At 37.7% G+C, this 21,826-nt stretch overlaps 3 protein-coding genes across 4 annotated transcripts; all 3 read right to left on the bottom strand.

The window, feature by feature from the left end:
• Window positions 1–31: 31 nt before the first annotated feature.
• Window positions 32–3,248, bottom strand: LOC114732788 (AP2-like ethylene-responsive transcription factor TOE3). Of its 2 annotated transcripts, XM_028920126.1 has the most exons (10): window positions 2,351–3,248; window positions 2,182–2,207; window positions 1,998–2,028; window positions 1,787–1,874; window positions 1,553–1,698; window positions 1,276–1,320; window positions 1,062–1,165; window positions 864–973; window positions 629–739; window positions 32–539 (listed from the first exon to the last, which is right to left on the bottom strand). In XM_028920126.1, exons 1-10 carry the CDS (start codon window positions 2,923–2,925, stop codon window positions 345–347), a joined length of 1,431 nt encoding a protein of 476 aa, XP_028775959.1. In that variant the 5' UTR covers window positions 2,926–3,248; the 3' UTR covers window positions 32–344. The 2 variants fall into 2 exon arrangements, with proteins under 2 accessions (XP_028775959.1, XP_028775960.1); XM_028920127.1 differs by lacking the exon at window positions 1,276–1,320.
• Window positions 3,249–5,747: 2,499 nt separating this feature from the next.
• Window positions 5,748–7,916, bottom strand: LOC114732822 (60S ribosomal protein L4). Its single transcript, XM_028920183.1, has 2 exons — window positions 6,753–7,916; window positions 5,748–6,153 (listed from the first exon to the last, which is right to left on the bottom strand). The coding sequence occupies exons 1-2, from the start codon at window positions 7,854–7,856 to the stop codon at window positions 6,040–6,042; spliced, it is 1,218 nt and encodes a 405-aa protein (XP_028776016.1). The 5' UTR covers window positions 7,857–7,916; the 3' UTR covers window positions 5,748–6,039.
• An 8,927-nt stretch (window positions 7,917–16,843) lies between these two features.
• On the bottom strand, window positions 16,844–20,931 carry LOC114732798 (zinc finger CCCH domain-containing protein 11). The gene is made up of 8 exons (XM_028920137.1): window positions 20,599–20,931; window positions 20,313–20,397; window positions 20,073–20,213; window positions 19,875–19,963; window positions 18,999–19,187; window positions 18,791–18,921; window positions 18,525–18,627; window positions 16,844–17,443 (listed from the first exon to the last, which is right to left on the bottom strand). Exons 1-8 carry the CDS (start codon window positions 20,767–20,769, stop codon window positions 17,249–17,251), a joined length of 1,104 nt encoding a protein of 367 aa, XP_028775970.1. The 5' UTR covers window positions 20,770–20,931; the 3' UTR covers window positions 16,844–17,248.
• Between the last annotated feature and the right edge of the window lie 895 nt (window positions 20,932–21,826).

The raw sequence follows: 21,826 nt of genomic DNA, 5'->3' as shown, positions 1-21,826 counted from the left end.
AAAAAAAAGAAGCCGAATACGAATGCTGGAGGAGGAAATGCCAACAGTTCTAGTTCTTTGCTGAAACAGATACTAGTGCCGTATAAAGCACAGAAAAAGTCATAGTTTCCAAATGACCTGGGCATAGCAGTTTGCTCTGATGAAAATTAATCGATTAAACGTTAAGTAAAATTCAATGGCAAGATCTCTTGAGCAACCCGATAAACACTTATCGTCGAGCCACGATCTCCCTACCGATCAAGCTAGATGATTTTATATTGGAGCTCTGACTCACGACTTGGTTTTCATCAGCTTCTGCTTTAGAGAGGGGATGGGATGCTAGAGTTAGCGATTGATGAAGAAAACTAAGGATGGATCGTCATGTTTGGAAAGTGAATCTGACTATCAGCTGCTGGTGGTGGTAACCTTGTTGAAGGGAATCCTGATGATGCTGCAGCAGAGAAGGATGGAATCAAAGTTGCCTCGCCATATGGACCTTGGTATTGAAATACCCAGTTTGGCAGGGAATTAGCTTCCATTCTTTTCTCCATTGCTCTTTCCTGACAACACAAATGAGACTGATTAATCTTAACTGCTAGCCTAAGAGGGGGAAAAGAGAGAAAAAGATCCAATTGGTAGCCACAACTACCTGAGTGATGGGAAAGAAATCAGCACTATTCCAGGCAGAAGGATGCTGGGGAGTAATCGGGAAAACATGAGACGATTGACCCTTCAAAAACCTTGATGCAGAGTTCTCGAGCTAACAGGATGAAGATATAGGACGTTACAAGTGGAAATACATACAAAATGAGAATCAAGATATAAATACACAAGCAATATTGCAGAGCCCGTAAATAAACTGAGCAGGAGGTTCTTAACATTACCGCAAATCTCCCATCAATAGGAAGATTGGCCCAGCCATGCTGGTCTTGAAAACCATCAGAGTAAGCAGGGGGAGCAATGGCCAAGCTAAGATCAAGATTTGGGTGGCCATCTGCGCAAGTCTCAAAACAGATATGCTGTCAAAAAAAACTGCGCTATAATGACGCTTCTCATAAAGCAGGGCAAAGCAAAGAACGAACCTTCATTATCTGCCTGAGAGATTATCTCCCCATCGTATGAGCTTGGCTCAAAGTTCGTCATTGCTTCCCTCCCATTGCATTTTATAGCTGCTTTATCATACGCCCTGGTTTCATAAGATCATGGCACTCTTAGTATGAAAGAGACATAACAAAAAAACAGTCCAAAAGATAAAGACTTTCAGCCCGCAATCATCTGATATTTGAATGATAAGACCTTGCAGCCTCTATTTCGCTATCAAATAGCCCGAGATATATATACCTGCAGGCAAGCAATGAACCCTAAACCAATTAAAAAACAGAGATCGGCCTCATCGCAAAGAAACCAAGCTCTTAAGAAACTAAGCATATGGAACCCCTACCTACTTTTCAGTCGACGGAAGGATAAAATTTGAAGGCTACATATAATATAATATACACGCATGGCATACATAGGCAAATAAAAGACATGCAAAGGTCAAATATAAGTTCAATTCACTTTAAGGGTTTCTTACTTCTTTCCTAGAAACTGCCCCATGCGAGCTTCCCATCGCCCACATTTATGCAGAGTAACTCCTCTGTATTTAGAGCTTCCTCTTGAAAAGCCAGTGCTCTGTCGCCGCAGAATATGCACAAACTCTTCCTTCGTGAAATTACTCATCTGCAGAAGAATTACCACCGTAAGTCAAACTTCCGCTAAAATTTAGGATGATATGAACTACAGTCATTGAGATCATCTGCTCACTAACCTGCTTTATATCCTCCTCATAGTCATTAACATTGAAATTAATATCAGCATCAAGGCCACGGAACTTGATTGCGGCTCGATCATATGCCCTGAAGTTGAAAACCGGATCACGGATGAAATTATAACGAAATATATTTAAATCAGAGTCAGTTTGGTCCAACTAAAAACACAATTATCATTTCAATAAACTTCATAATAAAATAACATTATACCTTGCCGCAGCATGTGCTGTATCAAATCCGCCTACAAGAAAAAACATGAAATAGGATATTCAAAGCATGCAGGAAAAGGACTCAACTAAAAGCGAGAATGTCCAGAATCACGTTCCAGTGTCCAACAAAGTAAACATAAATCGCAGAAAATGAATTTCTATTATCACCATGGTTCCTCGCTTACCCAAGTACACTTGTTTCCCACAATCCCTGCACACAGTACCAAAAACAGTAGGTTCAGAAAAGACGAATGAAAATGAAGAACAAAAATAAGGCAAAATATGTGTATGTAGCGTTGCAAATAATCGGTTATCTACGATACCGAACAGTATATCGAATTTTCGGCCACTGACCATATATGTGATTCCCATCTTCCAGTTCTTCGATAAAATGTAACACCGCGATACTGTGAGCTCCGCGACCTCGGTCCCCGCCGACTCTTCTTGACCTGCGCTCTTTGAGGAGGCGGCGGCGGCGGCGGCATCCTCTGTTCCGGAGTTCCACCGGGACCCACATCCTTGCACAGGAAATCCAGCCATCCCTTACTTGAAGACGAACCTGGAAATTGCTGACCGATTCTCAATCCAGTGCCACGACCCTCTTCAGCACCGGCGATCGGAAAAAGCTGGATGGTCCGATCACAGACATCTTCACCTTCACCTACAGGAAGATGAACTGCTTTGTAGCTTGTGCCATCATCTATGTTATTCTTCTTCACTGTTCCGAAGTTGTTAGCAAAGGCATCACCATAAGAGCAAGAGTCTTCATCAAAAGTATTGGTAGAGGTATCAGCATTGATGATGGAAGAATTCAAGCTGCCAGAGCTATCCATTTGGCTACCAGAAAGTAGGACAAGATTCTCAGCAGGCACGTCGACAGAATTGGACGCGGAATCAGAGGAAACGACGTTGAGATTAAGATCCAGCATGGTGACTACAGAGTAACGCGCAACCGATGATTTTCAAATAACTTTTGGACGGAAAAAAGGAGCTGGATGGACTCAATCAGCTAACAGAGAAGGAACGGTCTCGACATAAAAGGGAAAGGCAGCACGAATTTCAGGGATCCAAACAAAGGGATCACTAAAAGTAGGTCAATATTGATGAGTACAACGAACCAGTTGGAGAGAGAGGAAATGAGAGAGCGCAGTAAGACATTCGGGGAAGAGGAGAGAAAGGTCGGAAACGGTGTATTTGAGACGCCGGCAAGGAGGAAATCATGACCGGCCTTGGACCTCCATGCAGATGAAAATGGAGAAGGTGGAGGAGGGGAAGACACTGAGAGAAAGCCAGAGGTTGCGTCGTTATAGTGAATATATATGAGATGGCAATTGAAGTGAAGAAGCAGCAGCAGCAGCGAGGGAGGGATGAGAGGAGCTGGGGGTGGTGGGGCCCATTTCTTTTCTTTTAGCAAATGACGTTTAAAAGGGTTTTTTTCACAAAAGAGAATAAAAAGATTTATAAAAAAAATACAAAAATGTATCATTAACAAATTATAATTGTGATATTTATAAATAATAAATAGCATATGCACTCCATTCATTCTTAACCTTCAGATTTAAAGAATAGTTTAAATTTTGTTAAAAGAATTCACAGCACTATGAAATTATGCTTTTTTTTGTTGTTACAAAAAATTTTAAAAAAGAGGTTGGGTTCGGTTAAAAGTTAAAGGTATTAACACATGAGAATTAGTCTCAGAAAGGTCGTTTCACTTAGTTGTGGATATGTCTCTCCTAACACTGTGACTGATTCAAGGATCAAACCCTCTCTCTTAATAAGAGTGTCCAACCCTCTTACTAGCTGAATCCACGGAAGAGGGTTATTATGAAATTACGTTAAATTAAGATCATTAATAGTAATGTGTGGGGGGTTCTGTTTTCTTACCGTGGGTGAAAGACATATCTAAAGAAAATTATAAATTTTGCACGCATTTTATAAAATTAAGTTATAGTTAAGAGTTATGAAAGAAACTGAAAGTGGCGTGTAGTAGTAACTAAGAGGAGGGGAAGATGCATGTTCATGAAAGGGAGAATGCACCAAATTAATGGAGGAGCTTGGAGACCAATATTCCTAGTCAGAATTAAACTAAATTAATGGGATATTTATTGGAGTATTGAGGAAAAGAAAAGTGGGAGTGCGGCAGCAGTAGCAGGGTAGGGTAATGAAAGGAGGGAGGAATCGGGTGTGACGAGACACATCGGTGCATTAGGGGGAGGGGGGCCCTGCTTTCCATGTTGTCTCATCCTCCTCCCCCTTGTCACTTCTTAGCTCTCTCGCGGGGCCCCCTCATTTCTTCTCTTTAATTTTTCTCCTTCGCCCCCCACAATTAATGAACGCCATTCTATCACCTTCTTACAGTTGCTTGCCTTTGAACCACCAAATTCGGCTCGCATTATTACTGCCCTCTATGCGCGCGACGACTTCACAAGTGATTGGTATTTATTTCTACTATTATTTACTACTAGATCCCAGAGATTTATTTTCCCTCCAAGAAGTCGCTTCTCTGCGTTTGGGAAGGATATAGCTGAAAAAAGGAATGGCTTTTTGTTACGGTGGAGAAGGGGTTCCGGTCGTTCCGTCATAGAGGTTTACAGGGAATTTACTGTGGAGGATGGAGTTTGTTGAATAACAGTAACAGTAACGGCCTCTTTTTTCCCCTAAAATAATAATAATGTGACTGAGAGACTGAGAGACTATTCCAACAAACCCACGGCGTCTGTGCATTTATCCGTATTTCGTTCCAAAAATGCCTTTCCAGTTACGGTAGTTTCTGATTCGGTTATGGTTCCGCCCGCCTGTATTGGCAACTTGTGTTGTTAGTATTGCAATGCAAAATGCTATCAAATTCACAGCAATAGGAATTCACCAGAGAATGATGTAACGTATAACCTACATTTTATGTCATCCCTTGGACCCTATCGATACAGAAATTTAGGATCTCAAGGCGTGTGCTCTAATGTACAAATTGCATTTTTGATTCTCATTATGGGATCATGAAAGCTTTGACGCCCTCCAAGTCACTAATACGTTAGATGAGATCTCACTTCCATCAACAGCTTGGTGGTAGTGTTTCGCAGCTTTCATGATTTTCCTCACAGTAATTGAGGTGAACATGTCGCACACCCCCCTTTATGGTGATGAATAATCCAACGAATGGCTTCGTATAATCTCATATGACCAAGTAATTCCTACTAACTAACTGGGCTAAATAATAAAAATTTCGATCCATCTAAAAAGAGATGGGGATCGCCCTGGTGGTGGGATCCGTTTCCCGAGAATTACATCCAAGTTTTAAATGTGAATGCATTGGACACAAGGCCGAATACGACCCCACAAAAACATTGTAAGGAGAGATCTCATCTTCCAGACGCAATTCCAGTTATCAATCGAAAGATAATAATCGTAATCATTTGCAATTGCTAATCCCGTTTGGAGAGAAGCATTACCTTCAGCTAAAAGTTAAGCAAAAAATAAGCAATAGACGTCAACATTCTCCTGATGGCTTGACCACTTCAAGTTGGGTACTCCGGTGTTAGAGCCAACCATGAGAAATCACCACCTTAATATAGTGCTATGCACGCGCCAACTCAAAATTTCTTCCCCTCAACCCTTCAGAGTGCAGAACTAGATATCAAGCATTCAGGATTCCAATATATACGTCACAACCCAAAATTTAAACCAACTAAAAGCACTAATAAACATCCTTCTTCCTTTGGTCAGTCACAATGACTTTTAATTAAGCTGCAGATTCTATCACACCAAAACAAAGCAAAGAATATCATCGTTTCAAGATCAACATGTTCGGTACCAAAATTTATTGGTGTCCAAATTGCATACACCAGACTAATGACAAACATCCGCAACAACACACAAGCCTAACCAAGGATGAGGTTGGAAGGGAAAATGCCGTAACAAATGTTCTCTATTACTCAAGCTTTACTCCCGCAGGTAACTGGTAATTGTAATCTCAAAACTGCATATATGATTAAAATAATAAAAATAGAACACAATGTAAGCTACGCCCTATTCTATAGCACAAGACTTCACTGTGAAACACCCAACCAGTTGGAGAAGTTCTCAAATTCTGCATAATCAGAGTCCGACACCATGGTTTGATACCACGCTTTTCCTGCAGCCTTAATAGCAGAAGCATCCTCCTGGCAGCAAACAAGAGCAGAGTACATACAAAGGCTAATTAAAACAATAACCAATAAAAGCACTTTTTTTCCCTATCACAAGAGGATAAAAACTGAACAGTGTTTTTAAATCACGCCTACTCTGCGGAGTACAGTAGCGTGGCCAAAGAGGTAGAGCAATTTCTAGATGAACTCTCCTCTATTTTTCAACATGGATGGATGTGCGGGTGTGTGTAACAGGAAAAACTTGTTTCCCTGAAGCATGATCCTATAGAGCTCAACTGTGACGACTAGCAAACCAAAGCGTATACCGTAACGACCAGAGAACAACGTAAACCAAACAAAACATAATGATGACAATCACATTTGCTTCCCTGAAGAATATTGTTGCAATTCTGTAGAAACAATACATGACATTAAACAACTATGAGCAAGCAACACGAATGGATGCAAGTGTCTACTATGTCTTAAAACTAGCAACTGCGGGACATGTTAAAGATCATTTACAATTACAATTTGACAATGACCATTTCAAGAAAGTTGCAAGCCATATAAGCAAACTTATGTCTGCATGCAATAATTTAAATAAATAATGATGCGAGAAAATAATAATGTCGCACCTTAGCTAGAGAACTCCTCTTCTTATCAAGCTTCTCTTTCTTTGCTTTAACCCGTTGCGCCTCAACAAGAAGAGCCATCCTCTTGGCAGTCTTAGCATATGGGTTCAGTTTCAACAAAGCATTCAGGTTCTTAAGCGGGTTCTTCTTGAGTGGTGCCCTCTTAATTTCCCTCTTGATGGGCCTCACAACGGATTGAATCTCGTCGGAGTTGATAATCCTAGCCAGGTCACTATTAACCATCTTGGCCCTTGGAAGAAAGTACCCTTTCTTCTTCTCTGAAGGCTTGTCGAATGATCCATAAATCGAATCAAGCTTCTCCAAAGCAGACTTGGTCCAAATAACAAACCTGCCCAGATGACCGCCTGGAGCTAGCTTGAGAAGGTTCAGCCTCTCGACATTAGCAACCTCGACCCCTGGAATGTTTCTAAAAGCTTTCACAGCTCTGGCTCCTTCAGTACCATAAACAATCAGAGGACCCTTGCGAGAGATGTATCGGCGATTTCTCATTTTCCCCTTACCAGTTCGGATGGAGTGGCTGTCCTTTGCTTTCTCAGCATCAGGAAAAGCGCCGATCTGCCTCAGTACCTTGATAGCTTCCTTAGTCTTCTCAACACCCTCAGCTGAGTCGCTGACCACAAGAGGCATTTCCGGCACAGACTCAATCCTGTGGCCACGAGCCATAACAATGGATGGGATTGCCGAGGCAGCAATGGCCGAAACGACGGCGTAACGCTTCTGATTGACATTGATCTTACGGTGCCAGCGGCGCCAAATCTTGGTCGGAGCGAACATACGACCACCACGACACATATTACCAAAAGCACCCTGACCAGCACGGTGGGTACCGCCGCCAGGGACGCGGGGGATACGAGACACAGCACGCCCAGTACCCCATGATTCGGCAGAGGTCTGGTGACCAGCGCGCTTGCTGACGGCATAGGGTTGGCGACTGTTTTTAGAAATGTTGGCGTGAACGAAGTTGACAATGTCGGGGCGAATGGCAGCCTTCATGACATCAGGAATTTGAACAGTTGAAGCAGCATCAGTGGCCATATCACCCTCAAGAGATTGGACGGTGACGAGCGGGCGAACTGCGGCGGCCATGGCTGATGTGGAAGAGTGGCGCCGCCGGAACGCGCAGCTAGGGTTTAGCCAGGACTAGAAACTAACTAAAGCCTGTATCCATGATTATATACATCTATGATCTTTAAAAGCCCATGATTTAGAAGCGAGCCCGGCCCAAGGTGACCTTGACCGTCCATTAGTACTGATTCATGGGCTAGCCCTTTGTTTGAGAGTTTCCATCTTCGGGCCCAATTAGTCCGGCATTTAGCCAGAGAATTTAATCATTTGTTGAGCGCAGAAACTGTCTTTATTCATCGAAAATATCTGAAAAAGTATATTGGAGGTACATATGCTTTTTCTCAATTTTTAATTTGATCTTATATGTTTTTCTATTAATTAAATTATTCAATATTATTTTTTTAAGTAATATTAGCTCTTGCAGCTTTGTTCTATTAGTATTTTCAGTTTCTAAGTAAGGGTTAACAGTGTTAACAGAACAAAATTAAAGATTTAATTAATAAAAAAAACATATAGATACCAATTTGAAAATTGAAAAAAAAAATATAGATACTTCTAAAATGGTTTTCCCAAAATAATTTCCCCACTGAAAGCAATTATTTGCAAAATTACTAGGAAATAAAACCACGTTATATATTATTCCTTCACTTTTTAATATAAAATCTATTTGACTAATTTGATTAGATTAAGAAAGTTAAGTAAGTTGGTTAACTATAAGACATATGATTTGTTTTTCCTAAAACACTATAATTATCTTCTTTATTATCCTTTCCCTCTCTCTTTTATTTAGTTATGGCTGGGCTGCATCAAAGGGGATAATTTAAAAAATTGATAAATATAAAAAATAAATCTTATATTTAGAATTAAAATCAACGTAAGAATGAAATCATCTCAATAATTAAGTTATCTGTGAAAGAGTGAGGAAGTATATCTGTATTACTTATTAATTGATGATGGACCACAAAAAGAATCCTTCATTCAACCCCGGACAAAATACACGACTCGTGTTCTCCAATAAAGTTTCGTTAAGTGGAAAAAAGGCAACGAGCACTAATGAGTCTTGTTCAATGCATCTAACTCTAATGGAGAAAATTTTACATAAATACTACTTCTAATTCTTAATATAAGAGCCAGTTAACTGATTTATAAAAATTAATTAATTTTAATAAATAAGTATTGTTTTTATTAAAATATCTTTGTTAATCATACATATTAGAACTATCTATTAATGAAAACTTCTTAGCATGATAGGGATTGTCTAGGAAAGAATGAATAAATATTAAAAACAAAATGGATTGAAACATTATATTTAAAATCAAATCAAATTTTCAGTTAGTTTTTATATTAAGAACTGGAATAATATTTAACCAATCAACAATAAAACAAGGACATTATGCCATAACTTCGTTGGTTAACGTTCTTGTTAAACTTGTTCCTTTGGTATAACTATAGTGCCAAGGAAGAGCGAGTAAGAATATTTTTTGGATGGGGTCATTGCCGTCATTTTATTTTTATACTACCTATTTAATCAAAATATAAAACCCAACTAATGCCTAAGAACATATCAAACAAATATGTACTGATGAATATTGCTCCGCATTGCATTGCACCATCAGAGGAATTTGTAATTGAACCAAAAAGGCCCTTAAGTTATTGTTGGTCGAAACTCTAAGCTAAGAAAATTCACAAGAGAATGATAATGAAGTCTCAAAACACTGATTTAATAACAATGAGGTTTCAGAATATTTTCAAATATCAGTAAAATCCTAGACAAGTAGAGAATATCTATAGATTCTGTAATATTTTACACAAAAGAATGTATTGCTAAAAGCAAAACACCCTCCCAGTTCGAATTATGAAGAGTAGCAGTGGACAAAGGTGAGAGCAAGTTAAAGTCCTTGTATCACTTCTTGTTTTCGATGGAAATGGATGCTACCAACTGCATAACTCCTCCATATAACTACTTGTGTTGTCTTGAAATCTACCTTTGTCAAGCCTTAATTCGAGGAGACCAGGCGTCATTATGCTGATCTCTACAACCCCAACTATCATGTAGTATCTCCCCTTTATTTGCTTTAAGTGACTAACATAGCATGTACGTGTTTGTCATTTGTCTCAAGTCTCAACTGCCACATTTTCTACAGGTTCTGGACATAAAATCGAGAACTGAGTTCGTGGGGGCTGAAGAATATCTGTGAACTAATGAAATGGAATATAGAGTAATAATAGAGACATTGTTCTAGTTAAAGTAATGAAATTTACCGAAGACATGTCAAGGATCTTTTATGAATGACTAGATTATTTTCTAAGCAGGCTCTTGCAGATCTCTTTTCCTCTGCAGGGGAAGCTTATTTGAGAATGAAACGAGATTCAAAATTTCATCTTTCTCGGATCATGGTGGGCTTACTCTGATTTCCTAAACGCATATTCTGATATGATAAAGAAGTTATCTGTATCTCCCTTGCATTTCCTTCTTCGTTCATCTCGTACTATACAGTTTTTCCATTTCCATTTTCTTGACAGCGTCTCTGTCAGCATTTTAGCATCTTGTGCTTTTTCCTCTGAGCATGCAAAGCAGGTACCCGTCAGCTGAAGGACCTGAGGACACTGATGAGACTTCTACAGCCATTTAGGATAAGTTGAAGACATTTTTTTCCTCTTCTGTTTCAGCTTTTACAATGTTCAAAAGATTATGACTCGATCTGTCGTACAGAACAGCTAGCGCCAAACTGAAAATGTGTCACTGAAACTAAAGTGATCTTCGTAAGTGGGATGCGTTTCGCGTCAGAACCAGTGAACCTGGTTAGATATCTCATGGCTTCATCATGAACTGCTTATACAATTTTGTCTTCTCTCTCTACTAAGAGTACACCTGTTAGGCTTGTCTGCTTTTCTATATCAGAATTACTTTGGGTCACTTTCAGGGGAGACAACCGGGGTCACGACCCTTAAACACAGTAACCAAGAAAGATCCAAAAGTCTTGAGCATTTTTTTCAACAATTCTTAAAGATAGTTTGTCTGGTCACTAGATTAACCCACGACTTATCCACGTAGTTTCAATTTGTCGATAAGAAATTAAATCACAAAAATATTATTATGTCTCGCACCTGTGTCAACATCAGTATTTCTTAGATTCCAAGCAATAAGTTTCCAATGTCTCCCAACTAGCAGATACTTCTCTGTGCGCTTGGAAGATAAACCTTTTAATCACCTAGTGACGTTAATCACCACTAACTGGGAAACAATTTTATCCCCACAAGTTTTCCTCTTTTCTTTAAGTGGGAAAGGTGCAGGTAACAGAACCTGCCGTCTTTAAGTTCACCATTATATAGGTATATGCCTCGCACTTTTGTGAAGCATAGATACGTAGAGATTTCTGTTATTTCATTATCCTTTTATATCTCCAAGTCTCTGTCAAAACTTGTTAATTTTGAAGTAATGCAAAAGAACAGTGAAAATTCTGGTTCTGCACCACCAAGTAAGGTGGTGAGGCTTCCTCCCCGAAGAGGACAGATCAAAGCCAAGATTATGACCCAGATTGCCAGAAAGGTTGAAGAAGCAGGAAGAGCATTGTGTGGCAAGGAAAAGGTGGCAGAAGAAGAGACTCAGCCTTCACACCCTCATGAAGTTTGAGAGCCCAGCAAGCCATTATTCTGTAATGGCTAAAATATCAACTTCACAGTAACCCTACCCATTTCTCTGCTTTGTTCAATGGTTGCTACATTCTCTATGCTTTTCCCACAGTGCATTATGCAGAATGCTCTTGTCTCTGTGTTAGCAGTTTCTTTGTTACCTCTTTTTAGTATGCAAGTCCCATCCCCCGGAACTCTACGTTAAGTGCTTCCCTTTTCAACATTACTTTAATGCGGCTTCTTTTTTCAGTGCCCTTTTTTATATTCTGCAAGGGTCTACTCGCTAACATGCTTTGTTTTCGATTAATTGATTGCTGTTATTGGAAAGCCACAGGAAAACCCCACGATAACGAAGATAAGATCAGGTTGGGTCAATATGGTAACCTGAGTATGTCAAATGTGGTCAATTATTTCCATTTCATAACCGTGATTTTCTGCATCAAAATTTTCCAGTTATATGAACAAGACCAACAACTACATCACGTAATGAGGTTTCTGGGAGGTCAAGTTGTAGTAGTAACTTTCAAACGGCTTTTCCAATTCAAAAATAACGATACTCGGCAAAAGAACAGAAGAACAACAATCGCTTTAACATTTAACTATGGGTCCGTAGGCATAACCATAAAGCAAGCAAGGCAAGATTTTCTAAAGACTCCACCGTCATTCAATTTTTCCTCTCTCCCATCATATCATAATCAAGAAAACTTTCTTGTTTCATTGCATGTGATCTGGATAAAATGGATTCTTAAATAACAAATCAAGCAAGAAAACAGGGAGGGAAAAAAAAAACACTGCAGCAGAGTACTGGGTTGTGGTTACATGGCATATTGCCAACTCTGTCTCATCACGATGTCAATTGAAAAGGAAAAAGCAAAAGCTAACACTTTAATTACAAAATCCAATTTTTTGATATGAAGAATTATGGAGGGAGCTTTGTTATTTCCTCATCTTACAGCAATTAAGCCCTTCTTATTTCATCTTATTTTAACTTCTTCATTGCCTTCTGACAGCCACCTACGCCCACTCTCCGTCACTTCATCATTATTTGTTGGACTAAAGCAAATCCTCATGACTCATGCACTAAAACAATGTCTTGACACACGTTGACTTAATTAACATCCCATTATGTTGGCTTTGGCAGGACCTATAAATGAAGTCTAGCCCTATTCAAATAGCATGTCTTTTTGTGGCAAAACAACCAAAGCAAAAAGAAGGTATCAGTGGGTTCACGTAATGGCGTGCAAAGTATCTGAGAGGGCCCTTGATGCCTCCATTCAACCAACAGTTTCATTAACATTATATGAGGTTTGCCTGCTCGGCAACTTACAAAGAAACGTTTGGTACTGTTTTGGGATTCCTTGCTTATAAAGACTTGTTTTCTTGGTTTTACACTTATTTTTTTTTATGGAGAATAACAGAACATTCGAGTCTCTAATCAAGATGAGGAAAATTTTGCAGTCGTGAGCGATAATTAGGAGATCATATTTTAATGGCAGTTTTAATCATCAGTTAGTTTTAATGCTCTCTCTCTCTCTCTCTAGTTTAGACCTATATGTTATTCAAAAGAGTTCTTATTTAAAAGCAGAGGAAATGCTAGATTGAGATGAGGATAACGGAGTGGAGCGATTATTGTTTGGTAAATTAGAGGGGTCCGTATGAAAAACAAAAGCGAAGGAAAAGAGAAGAAATTAGAAAGGGTTGATCTTATTGGGACCACCTAATGGCATGCATTCATTAACGTTACCGTAATAAGTAAAATCTTATGTAAAGAGCGAATGCAAAAAGAAATAAAAGAGAAAATTGCAAAAAAATCCCACCCGAGGGTTAAATACAAAAAAAATATCTTGAAATCATCAAATTAATCTAAAGTTCTAAGGAATCTCATTACAAAAAATTTCATTTATTTAATCATCAAATTTCGCTTATCCTTTTTTTTTTAAAAAAATATGCATTAACAACTAAAAATGCAATTCTTAACGATTTAAAGTGTAACAATTAACAATTATCGCTTCAGATGTTGACAACTCATGTATTATATTTTTATGATGCGTTGAGAAAATATGTTATTAATATTTATTGCGATAGTTGTTAATCGTTACACTTTAAGTTGATAATTATTACTCTTTCTATTGTCAATACATACTAAAAAAAAAAGACCAATTTAGTAATTAAACAAATAAAATATTTTGCAATGACATTTCTTAAAACTTCAGAATAATTTAATAATTTCAATAGACTTTTTTATATTAATTCTCTTGGGTAAGACCTTGTTACAATTTTTCCGTAAAAGAAAGAATATAGGGAAAATCCCATATAAATACCTATTGAATTCTAAAATTCCAAATAAGTTATTCTAACTTCACAAAAGACAAATAAGCCTACAGGTATTAAATCGGAATTTGCAAATTTTGACAAATTACCTCCATGCCCTTTTTCTCATTTCCTTATCCTCTCTCTCTTCGTCGTCTTTTTTACGGCAGAGACACAGCTTGTATGGGAAATTAATGCCGTGGCTGCATCATTCTTTCACTGGGTTTTGTTAGACATTGGAGACGCAGTTGAAATATTTTAGGATAGAGAAGAGAGATCGCCATTGATTTTGGGAGCACACCATTATACAATGGATCCTCTTCTTCTTCAAATAGCGGCCATTGTGAAACTTTGTTGCTTATATTTATGAATCAAAAGAAGCCATGGGAACCAAAATATAACAACTATGAGTCATCTTCTTTAGAGAGAGAGAGAAGACACGGCTAGATCTTCTTTTTCCTCAGTCATGGTAGCACTAAATATAGTTACTGTCATAGAACATTCTGGTTTTTGGTAAATGTCATTAGTGCAGTTGTCAAACCCATTATAAATGTTGTCAATCACATTATTTTATAATAGATTGACTTTTGTAGTCTGAATGACAAGAAAATATTATAGATATTAGTTTAATCTTAATGCTACCTTGTCATTTGAATATATTTAATGTAACTTCTGTTAGAGGCTTGTTGTTTTTTCGTAAATATTGTCATGTTAGTGGTCAATTCCATTACACATGTAGTAAATTATGAAAGTTGTTGATATTATGTTTATTATGATGTTTTTCTAGTGTACTTGTATACTACCTTGTCAATACATTTTGACCCTCGTTTAATTCCCCAAAAGGCTAGACTTAAAACAGGTTACAAAAATTGCTATGCATGTAGTAATTTTCATTACGCAAGTTATCATTCCCATTACATGTTTAATAAAGTTTTCTGCAAATGAACTAAAATTGGATTGCAAATAATCAAGTTACAAGTCGCTTGATGGAAATGATAACTTGCATTATGCAAGTTGTCATTTTCGTTACTTGTTTTGTAAAATAATATGTAAATGACTTAAAACAGGTTGCACAAAAGCATTATGAGACTTCTAACTTGATTATTTGCAATCCAATTTTAGTTCATTTGCAGGCAACTTTATTAAATATGTAATGGGAATGATAACTTGCATAATGAAAATTACTACATGCATAGCAATTTTTGTAACCTGTTTTAAGCCTAGCCTTTGGGGGAATTAAACGAGGGCCAAAATGTATTGACAATGTATTATACAAGTACACTAGAAAAACATCATAATAAACATAATATCAATAACTTTCATAATTTACTACATGTGTAATGGAATTGACCACTAAAATGACAATATTTACGAAAAAAACAACGAGCCTATGACAGAAGTTACATTAAATATATTCAAATGACAAGGTAGCATTAAGATTAAACTAATATCTATAATATTTTCTTGTCATTCAGACTACAAAAGTCAATCTATTATAAAATAATGTGATTGACAACATTTATAATGGGTTTGACAACTGCACTAATGATATTTACCAAAAACCAGAATGTTCTATGACAGTAACTATATTTAGTGCTATCATGACTGAGGAAAAAGAAGATCTAGCCGTGTCTTCTCTCTCTCTCTCAAGAAGATGACTCATAGTTGTTATATTTTGGTTCCCATGGTTTCTTTTGATTCATAAATATAAACAACAAAGTTTCGCAATGGCCGCTATTTGAAGAAGAAGAGGATCCGTTGTATAATGGTGTGCTCCCAAAATCAATGGCGATCTCTCTTCTCTATTCTAAAATATTTCAACTGCGTCTCCAATGTCTAACAAAACCCAGTGAAAGAATGATGCAGCCACGGCATTAATTTCCCATACAAGCTGTGTCTCTGCCGTAAAAAAGACGACGAAGAGAGAGAGGATAAGGAAATGAGAAAAAGGGCATGGAGGTAATTTGTCAAAATTTGCAAATTCCGATTTAATACCTGTAGGCTTATTTGTCTTTTGTGAAGTTAGAGTGACTTATTTGGGATTTTAGAATTCAATAGGTATTTATATGGGATTTTCCCAAGAATATACGTGCAATAAAAATTAAAATACTAGTTGTTTCATTTAATCTGAGATATTCTAGTTGCTTACAATATATAAATGATATTGCACTCCTGATAATTTTTCCCTCTAAGCATATTAACATTTTCCCGAGTTCAAAGAGGGTACGAACATTCATTTTTGAAAATAGCCTCCAAAGGGTCGCCGTGGTTACATTCATTTAAGAAAATAGTCTCCAAAGGGTCGCCGTGGTTACTTTATTATTCGGGTAATCTAACACAAGTTTTATAAATATAATTTTCCTGTGAAATTCTCCAGTAAAAACGGGATAAACCCGACATTGCAAAATGGATTACTTTAAATAATTGTCATACTTTCAGATAAAAATCTGATGATGACCGATGAGGATGAAGATGATGATTTTGGCCAATCGAAATAATGATGACGACGCCAGGAATATTCGTAGTAGCAATACTTAAAAAATATCGAATATTTTGGCTTGCCACCTATACAGCTTTTGAACATTCTTGCTTTAGTTTCGCTTTCGTATAGAAAGGGCATCCAGCCCCTTTTCATCTCTGAATGCAGAGGAATATTTTCATCACACCTTCTGTACGACGACCTCTTAATTTCTCTCAAGTGGGGATCACTAGCCAGCAAATAAATAAGAAGTGTCAAATCTCTTTAGCAAATATCCACCTGCCAACAATTTAACTCTCTTCTCAGACTCCACAATACAAAGTTGGGAGCCCAGAACAAGGGATGCATTATTGCTCTGATTTTTGCGCTCCGGACGAATCAATGCAGAACCATATGCTACAACACATCATGCAGTTCAAGTTATTGCATTTTCCTAACCTTTTCTTCCCCCATTAATGTCCAAACCAATACAGAACCTTAAGTTATACCATATCATGCAGTTCACGTTCCTGCATTTTTCTAACCTTGGCTCTTCCCCTGTTTGTGTCCAGTGTAGCTTTTCATGTTTTCTTTGTTCAATCGTGACTTTTCCCGTAACATAATGGGTTCTTTAAGGTACCCAAGAGAAGTAAAAGCATACAGTGAGCAAATCCAATTCCGGTTCATGCTTCAATGGCCATCAGAAGGATAAAATTACATGCATAGAGCAGGTCGACACTCAACATCAAAACTAAATACACTCTGCACTAACTACCCTCTTTTCAAACGACAAAAATGTCTGATAGGAGGTCCAATAAGATTGACTGCAGAGAACCAATTATATATCACTGCCGATTATTCATAGTGATGCTGCTAACAATTTCATTTTTATCAAGCACTTCTTGTAGAAAAACTTTCCTGCAGGAACAATAGCAAGATGTGGACACAGGAAAATGCTCAACAGCACAGCAGAGGCAAATATACCTCATGCAGAATTTGACTGGTTCTTGGATTAAGCTTCAGCTCCCGGCTCCTTTATTTGGATCGTTGTCCTCGATAAACTTGCTTCCAATTCATTCAATTCATCCATGTCTAGCTCATCATCATCGTCTACATCAATTGATTCAACATTAGTGTCTCCTTTAGCATCAGCATCAGCTGCTGTTGAGGTGCTAGGACCACCATCAGCATCACCATTTGCCTGTGGCTGAACACAACACAACAGGATATACAGTCAGTTTGAGAAAAATTCACTTAATGCTTAAAGAACTCGAATTAATCACACACCTAATATAGCAAAGGAGGGTAAGAAATGGCGGGAGACTGAGAAAGACAATTAAATCTGGAAGTCATTACCATCCTAAGAAGACATAGAAGTCCTAGCATGAGCACACTAAATTAACACACTCGTACTATTCTGGATCCTTTCTGGCAACATATGCCTTGTGTAGATTTTTTTTCCCTTTGAAATTTGATTTGACTAAGCAATTACTCGGAAGTCCAAGCAAACTAAATGCAAGCATTATACTCATTTGTTCAAGAACCTTGATCTTCTATTCTATGGATCTGATTAGATAGGCATCTAGGGTCATCACTCCTTGAAGGTGCAAGGTAGTGCCCAAACAATAGATGAAAATACTGGTCTTTCAAGATAGTTTGGCAAAGAAAATGCAAGTAAATTATAACACATATTCACATCTAAGTAATGAAGAGCTAACATAACAACAACTTACTAGACAACCTGCTACGATGTGTCTCAACCATCAGGTAAGGATATTAACAATTAACAAAACAACAAAAACAAATAGCATTAACTCCCATCCCCATTATTTCATCCTCACCCCTTCAAGTGAAATTTATAGCCCAAATGGAGTTAGACCAAAGACCAACAAAAAAAACATAGAGCCTTTATTCCAAGCGAGGTTAGTGAATTGGACTACTTAGACTAAAAAAGACCCCCCCCCCCCAAAAGAAAAAACCGAACAGTACACCTAATAATTGTTAAGTTGATAGGTGACCGATCCCTTAAAAAATCCCCCGGGGGGAATTCCTTTTTCCTCCCTTCCCTCCCTCATGTAGGCCAAGATCCAATTGATCCCTAAAAAAATACTATAACCACAAGTTAATAAACTAAAAAGATCCATACACATCTATAACACATGCCATTATGTTAGTGCTAGAACTCAAAATCAAATACAACCATCACTTTAGGATTAAAAAAGACTGCTTCCCCTTTTCCATGAAAAATGCAAATGACATATGCACAAACACAGACAAGGAAAACTAACCTTCTGCTCATTATCGTTAGATTCTGACTCTCTTTGATACTTGTCACATGCGTCAATATCATCCACAAAGAAGCTAGCATTAGACAAAAATAGCTCGCGACCACTGCAAATGAAAGGGTAAATAACACAACATGATTAGCAAAAGAAGCAAACAGGTTAAAGCCCATCAGCTTTCACAAATAGCTTTAAGGAGGAGCATCGACTTGAATAGTAGGGTGCATATACACATCATCACATGCGCAAGGGAGTGAAAAGAGGGTACATACCTCATGCGATCATTCTTAGCTCTCTCTGCCTGTTGTTCAGCCAAACTGGCATCTCTTTCTGCAATCTTCTTCTTCTTCCATTGCACGAATAGCTCAGGAGTCATAGGAGTAGTAGTTTTCAATTTGGAGCGCTAAAGTAATAAACTAATATGTTAGATAACCAGCACAATGAAAAATGAGAAAACATGCCATGAAAAACCCTTTTCACCTGATCTTCAATCTCCTCCTCAATTGGCATCTTTTCGGCTTCTTCCTCCAACAGGGCCTTCATTTGAGATTTTAGAACATATCCAGGGGGGAGGGCATGTCTATAGTGGCAATTCTTACCACCATTTGGGCAGACCCAAAACCAACCATACTGCTTCTTCTCCACTGCCTCCAAAAAATGCTTACAGACCTGAACATATACACAAATGACAACAAGCGTTGCATGTCAAATGGCAAATATGATATGAGAAAAATGACTTTCATCCAACACATGCAACAAACCCCTTATGGTATGTTTGGTTGAAGGGATTTGGAGAAGAGGGGTTTTGCGCTCCTCCCTCATTAGTTTTAGGGAGAAAAAGGGACGGGGAAGGCTATATTTTAATGAATCTTCTTCCTCCCCTCCAGAAGTGGGGAGATTTGAAGGGGAGGGTGCAGCTAAATTCACTCTGATTAAATTAACACCCCACCAATTTATGCATTTCGAAGATTCATATTATCCTAACTTTCAAAACATTCACACGGTCAGATGAGTTCTGCTTCTTCCTCTATTTGCCAACCATGCCCCCAAACAAGCCATTCTGTTTTCCCAAACGAGAGAGAGAAATCCCTCTCTTCCCCTTCCATACCAAACAAGGTAATATTAAATCCTTCATTTTCCCTCCCTTCTAACCGAACCAAACAACGAAACATCATAACCTCTCCCTTCTCTCCTTGCCCTTCACTAAAATCCCTTCACTTAACTGAACCAAACATTATGGTAATGCGCGAAAACCAAACTGACACTGAAAAGAGATGACTCAAACCATCATGACAGTTTGTATCGAAAAAAATAATCGTGACAGTGACAGGTCAGACGAAACCTCACAAAACTTACTATGTCAGTTGGTTTATTCTGTTGATACTCGGTTTTCTTTGACTCCACCACCTTCTCCAAAGTCTCTTGATCCCAATCCTCCATCGTTTCTAACATAACAAGCATACAAAAAGTTATGAAAGGAAATTTTTGGGCATCAAAAGTCCAAAACAACAGATAACCCCTATACTATCACTACTGAAGCTCGATGCAAAATACCCTGGTCCCGCTTGTCGCTGTAAATGTCAATCTTTTCCCCTTTCCTCTGGACATTCAAATCATGTGAGAACTTGCATTTAAAGCCCTTGGTACACTGTCCTGCTTTAAAGAACTCACATACTATGGACTTGGGATCAACACCTGATTCAATCCTCTAATTAGTTTCCATATAACTAAGTAAATCTATTCGGCGGGAAAGAAGGTTAAACATACAAAGGAAAACAACTCGAAGACTCTTACCAACTGGCACTTTAGGCTGGGTAATAGCCATTTTGAACAACTCATTTAGCTCCTTTTCCTTGGCCTTGTCCTCCTCCTTCTTTTTCTGTTATTATCATCACACAATCAGTCCAAAAAGAGTAGAACCATATCACATTAATTTTGCAGCTAATACAATGCTCCACAACCCAATTAACGAAATCGAGAATGCATGCAATTAATTAGTGATTGTGAAATACTAAATAAACACATTGCAAAAGAAAATATTGAGGAAAACAATTTGATAAGACGGTTAATGTATCGGGACCTTGGCAGCGGTTTTGGAAGGATCAGGCTTTGGCTGCACGGACTGCTTGAGGCTTTGAACGTATTTCTGGACATTTTTGCTCTTGTTCTTGTTTTTTAGACCAAACGTTTTATCCTCTACGATCTTCTGCTTCTTTGCTAAATCAGCTTTCGATTGCTGCTTAGGCGGCATCTCTGATCAGCATCCAGAAAAAAGAATCTTCAATTTTTCAGAAAATAGGGATGAAAAAATATGTACAAAATCCGGGTTCCAGTGCTGTTAGAACAGAGAAGAACTTTATCAGATGAGCAGATGTAATAGGACACCGGAAGGGGAGGTCAGGCTAGGGTTTGGTCCCTTGAGAGAGCGGACGAGGTCGAGAACCTTACGAAATATCAGAATTCCCAATGTACCCCTGGCGTCTGCGCACGTGTCGGCCTATGGTGGCTTGAGCCTAATGGGCCCGGGACCCTCTTTTATCAACTTCCCCGTTACCTAATCCTAATGGGCCTAGGACTCTCCTCCATCAATATCGTTTTCACTTGCGCTTCGTTAAACATTGTTTAATGATTTGTTTATTATTTTAACAATAATTTTTATCTCTAATATATTTAAAAATGTATTTATTAGCAAAAATAAAAGCTCCATTTTTATACGAAATTTTATTTTTGTTTCTTAATTTTATAAATTGTCTTCTGAATTTTCTGTTCGCAATGTTAGATTTATATTTTTATTAATAAAAATTGTTAATATTGAAATTTTCAATGTGATTAATATTTTTACTTTTTTAAAAAATAATATTAATAAATCATCATTTAAAATTAACTCATAGAAGTGCAAAATATTTTATAAAATTAAAATAGCAAATTTTTCCCATTCGCCGTTTGAAACAGAGTTTATCCCATATTTTCATTATTAAATACCCATTACAAATTAACGCGCTGGACAGAAGTGAATCAGCTAATTAATTATTTACGAATCTAACAGTATCATGTGTCAATTAATAAACAGACAATTTCCAGATTATTTTGATTGATTTTTCTTTAATGAAAACTAGTTGATAGTTTAAAATATCTAAACATTTAAAAAACTTATTTTTTACCTTGAGACAACTCGTATTCAATTTTTATTAATTTTAACTTAATTTTTCAAACTCGATAAATGCTTTATTATTAACAAAAATCCAAATCTTCGACTCAAATTATGATATTTTATTGATCTTTGTGTTCTTCATTTCATCCACACACAT

This window comes from Neltuma alba, unplaced genomic scaffold (assembly GCF_004799145.2).
Source record: "Neltuma alba isolate B1F8T4 unplaced genomic scaffold, ASM479914v2 tig00012937_pilon, whole genome shotgun sequence".
Taxonomy (NCBI): domain Eukaryota; kingdom Viridiplantae; phylum Streptophyta; class Magnoliopsida; order Fabales; family Fabaceae; genus Neltuma; species Neltuma alba.
Note: the sequence above shows the minus strand (reverse complement) of the source record. Positions and strands in the feature narration are given on the sequence as shown.

Excerpts from the sequence above, each read along its gene's own strand:
- LOC114732788 (XM_028920126.1), bottom strand. The coding sequence starts at position 2,925 with ATGCTGGATCTTAATCTCAACGTCGTTTCCTCTGATTCCGCGTCCAAT. Across the intron at positions 1,699-1,786 it reads ATGAGGAGGATATAAAGCAG|ATGAGTAATTTCACGAAGGA; the intron begins GTTAGTGAGCAG and ends ATTCTTCTGCAG. Across the intron at positions 540-628 it reads ATTTCTTTCCCATCACTCAG|GAAAGAGCAATGGAGAAAAG; the intron begins GTAGTTGTGGCT and ends TTGTGTTGTCAG.
- LOC114732822 (XM_028920183.1), bottom strand. The coding sequence starts at position 7,856 with ATGGCCGCCGCAGTTCGCCCGCTCGTCACCGTCCAATCTCTTGAGGGT. Across the intron at positions 6,154-6,752 it reads AGAGGAGTTCTCTAGCTAAG|GAGGATGCTTCTGCTATTAA; the intron begins GTGCGACATTAT and ends GTTTGCTGCCAG.
- LOC114732798 (XM_028920137.1), bottom strand. The coding sequence starts at position 20,769 with ATGCCGCCTAAGCAGCAATCGAAAGCTGATTTAGCAAAGAAGCAGAAG. Across the intron at positions 19,964-20,072 it reads CAGCGACAAGCGGGACCAGG|AAACGATGGAGGATTGGGAT; the intron begins GTATTTTGCATC and ends TTGTTATGTTAG. Across the intron at positions 18,922-18,998 it reads AGGAGGAGATTGAAGATCAG|CGCTCCAAATTGAAAACTAC; the intron begins GTGAAAAGGGTT and ends TTATTACTTTAG.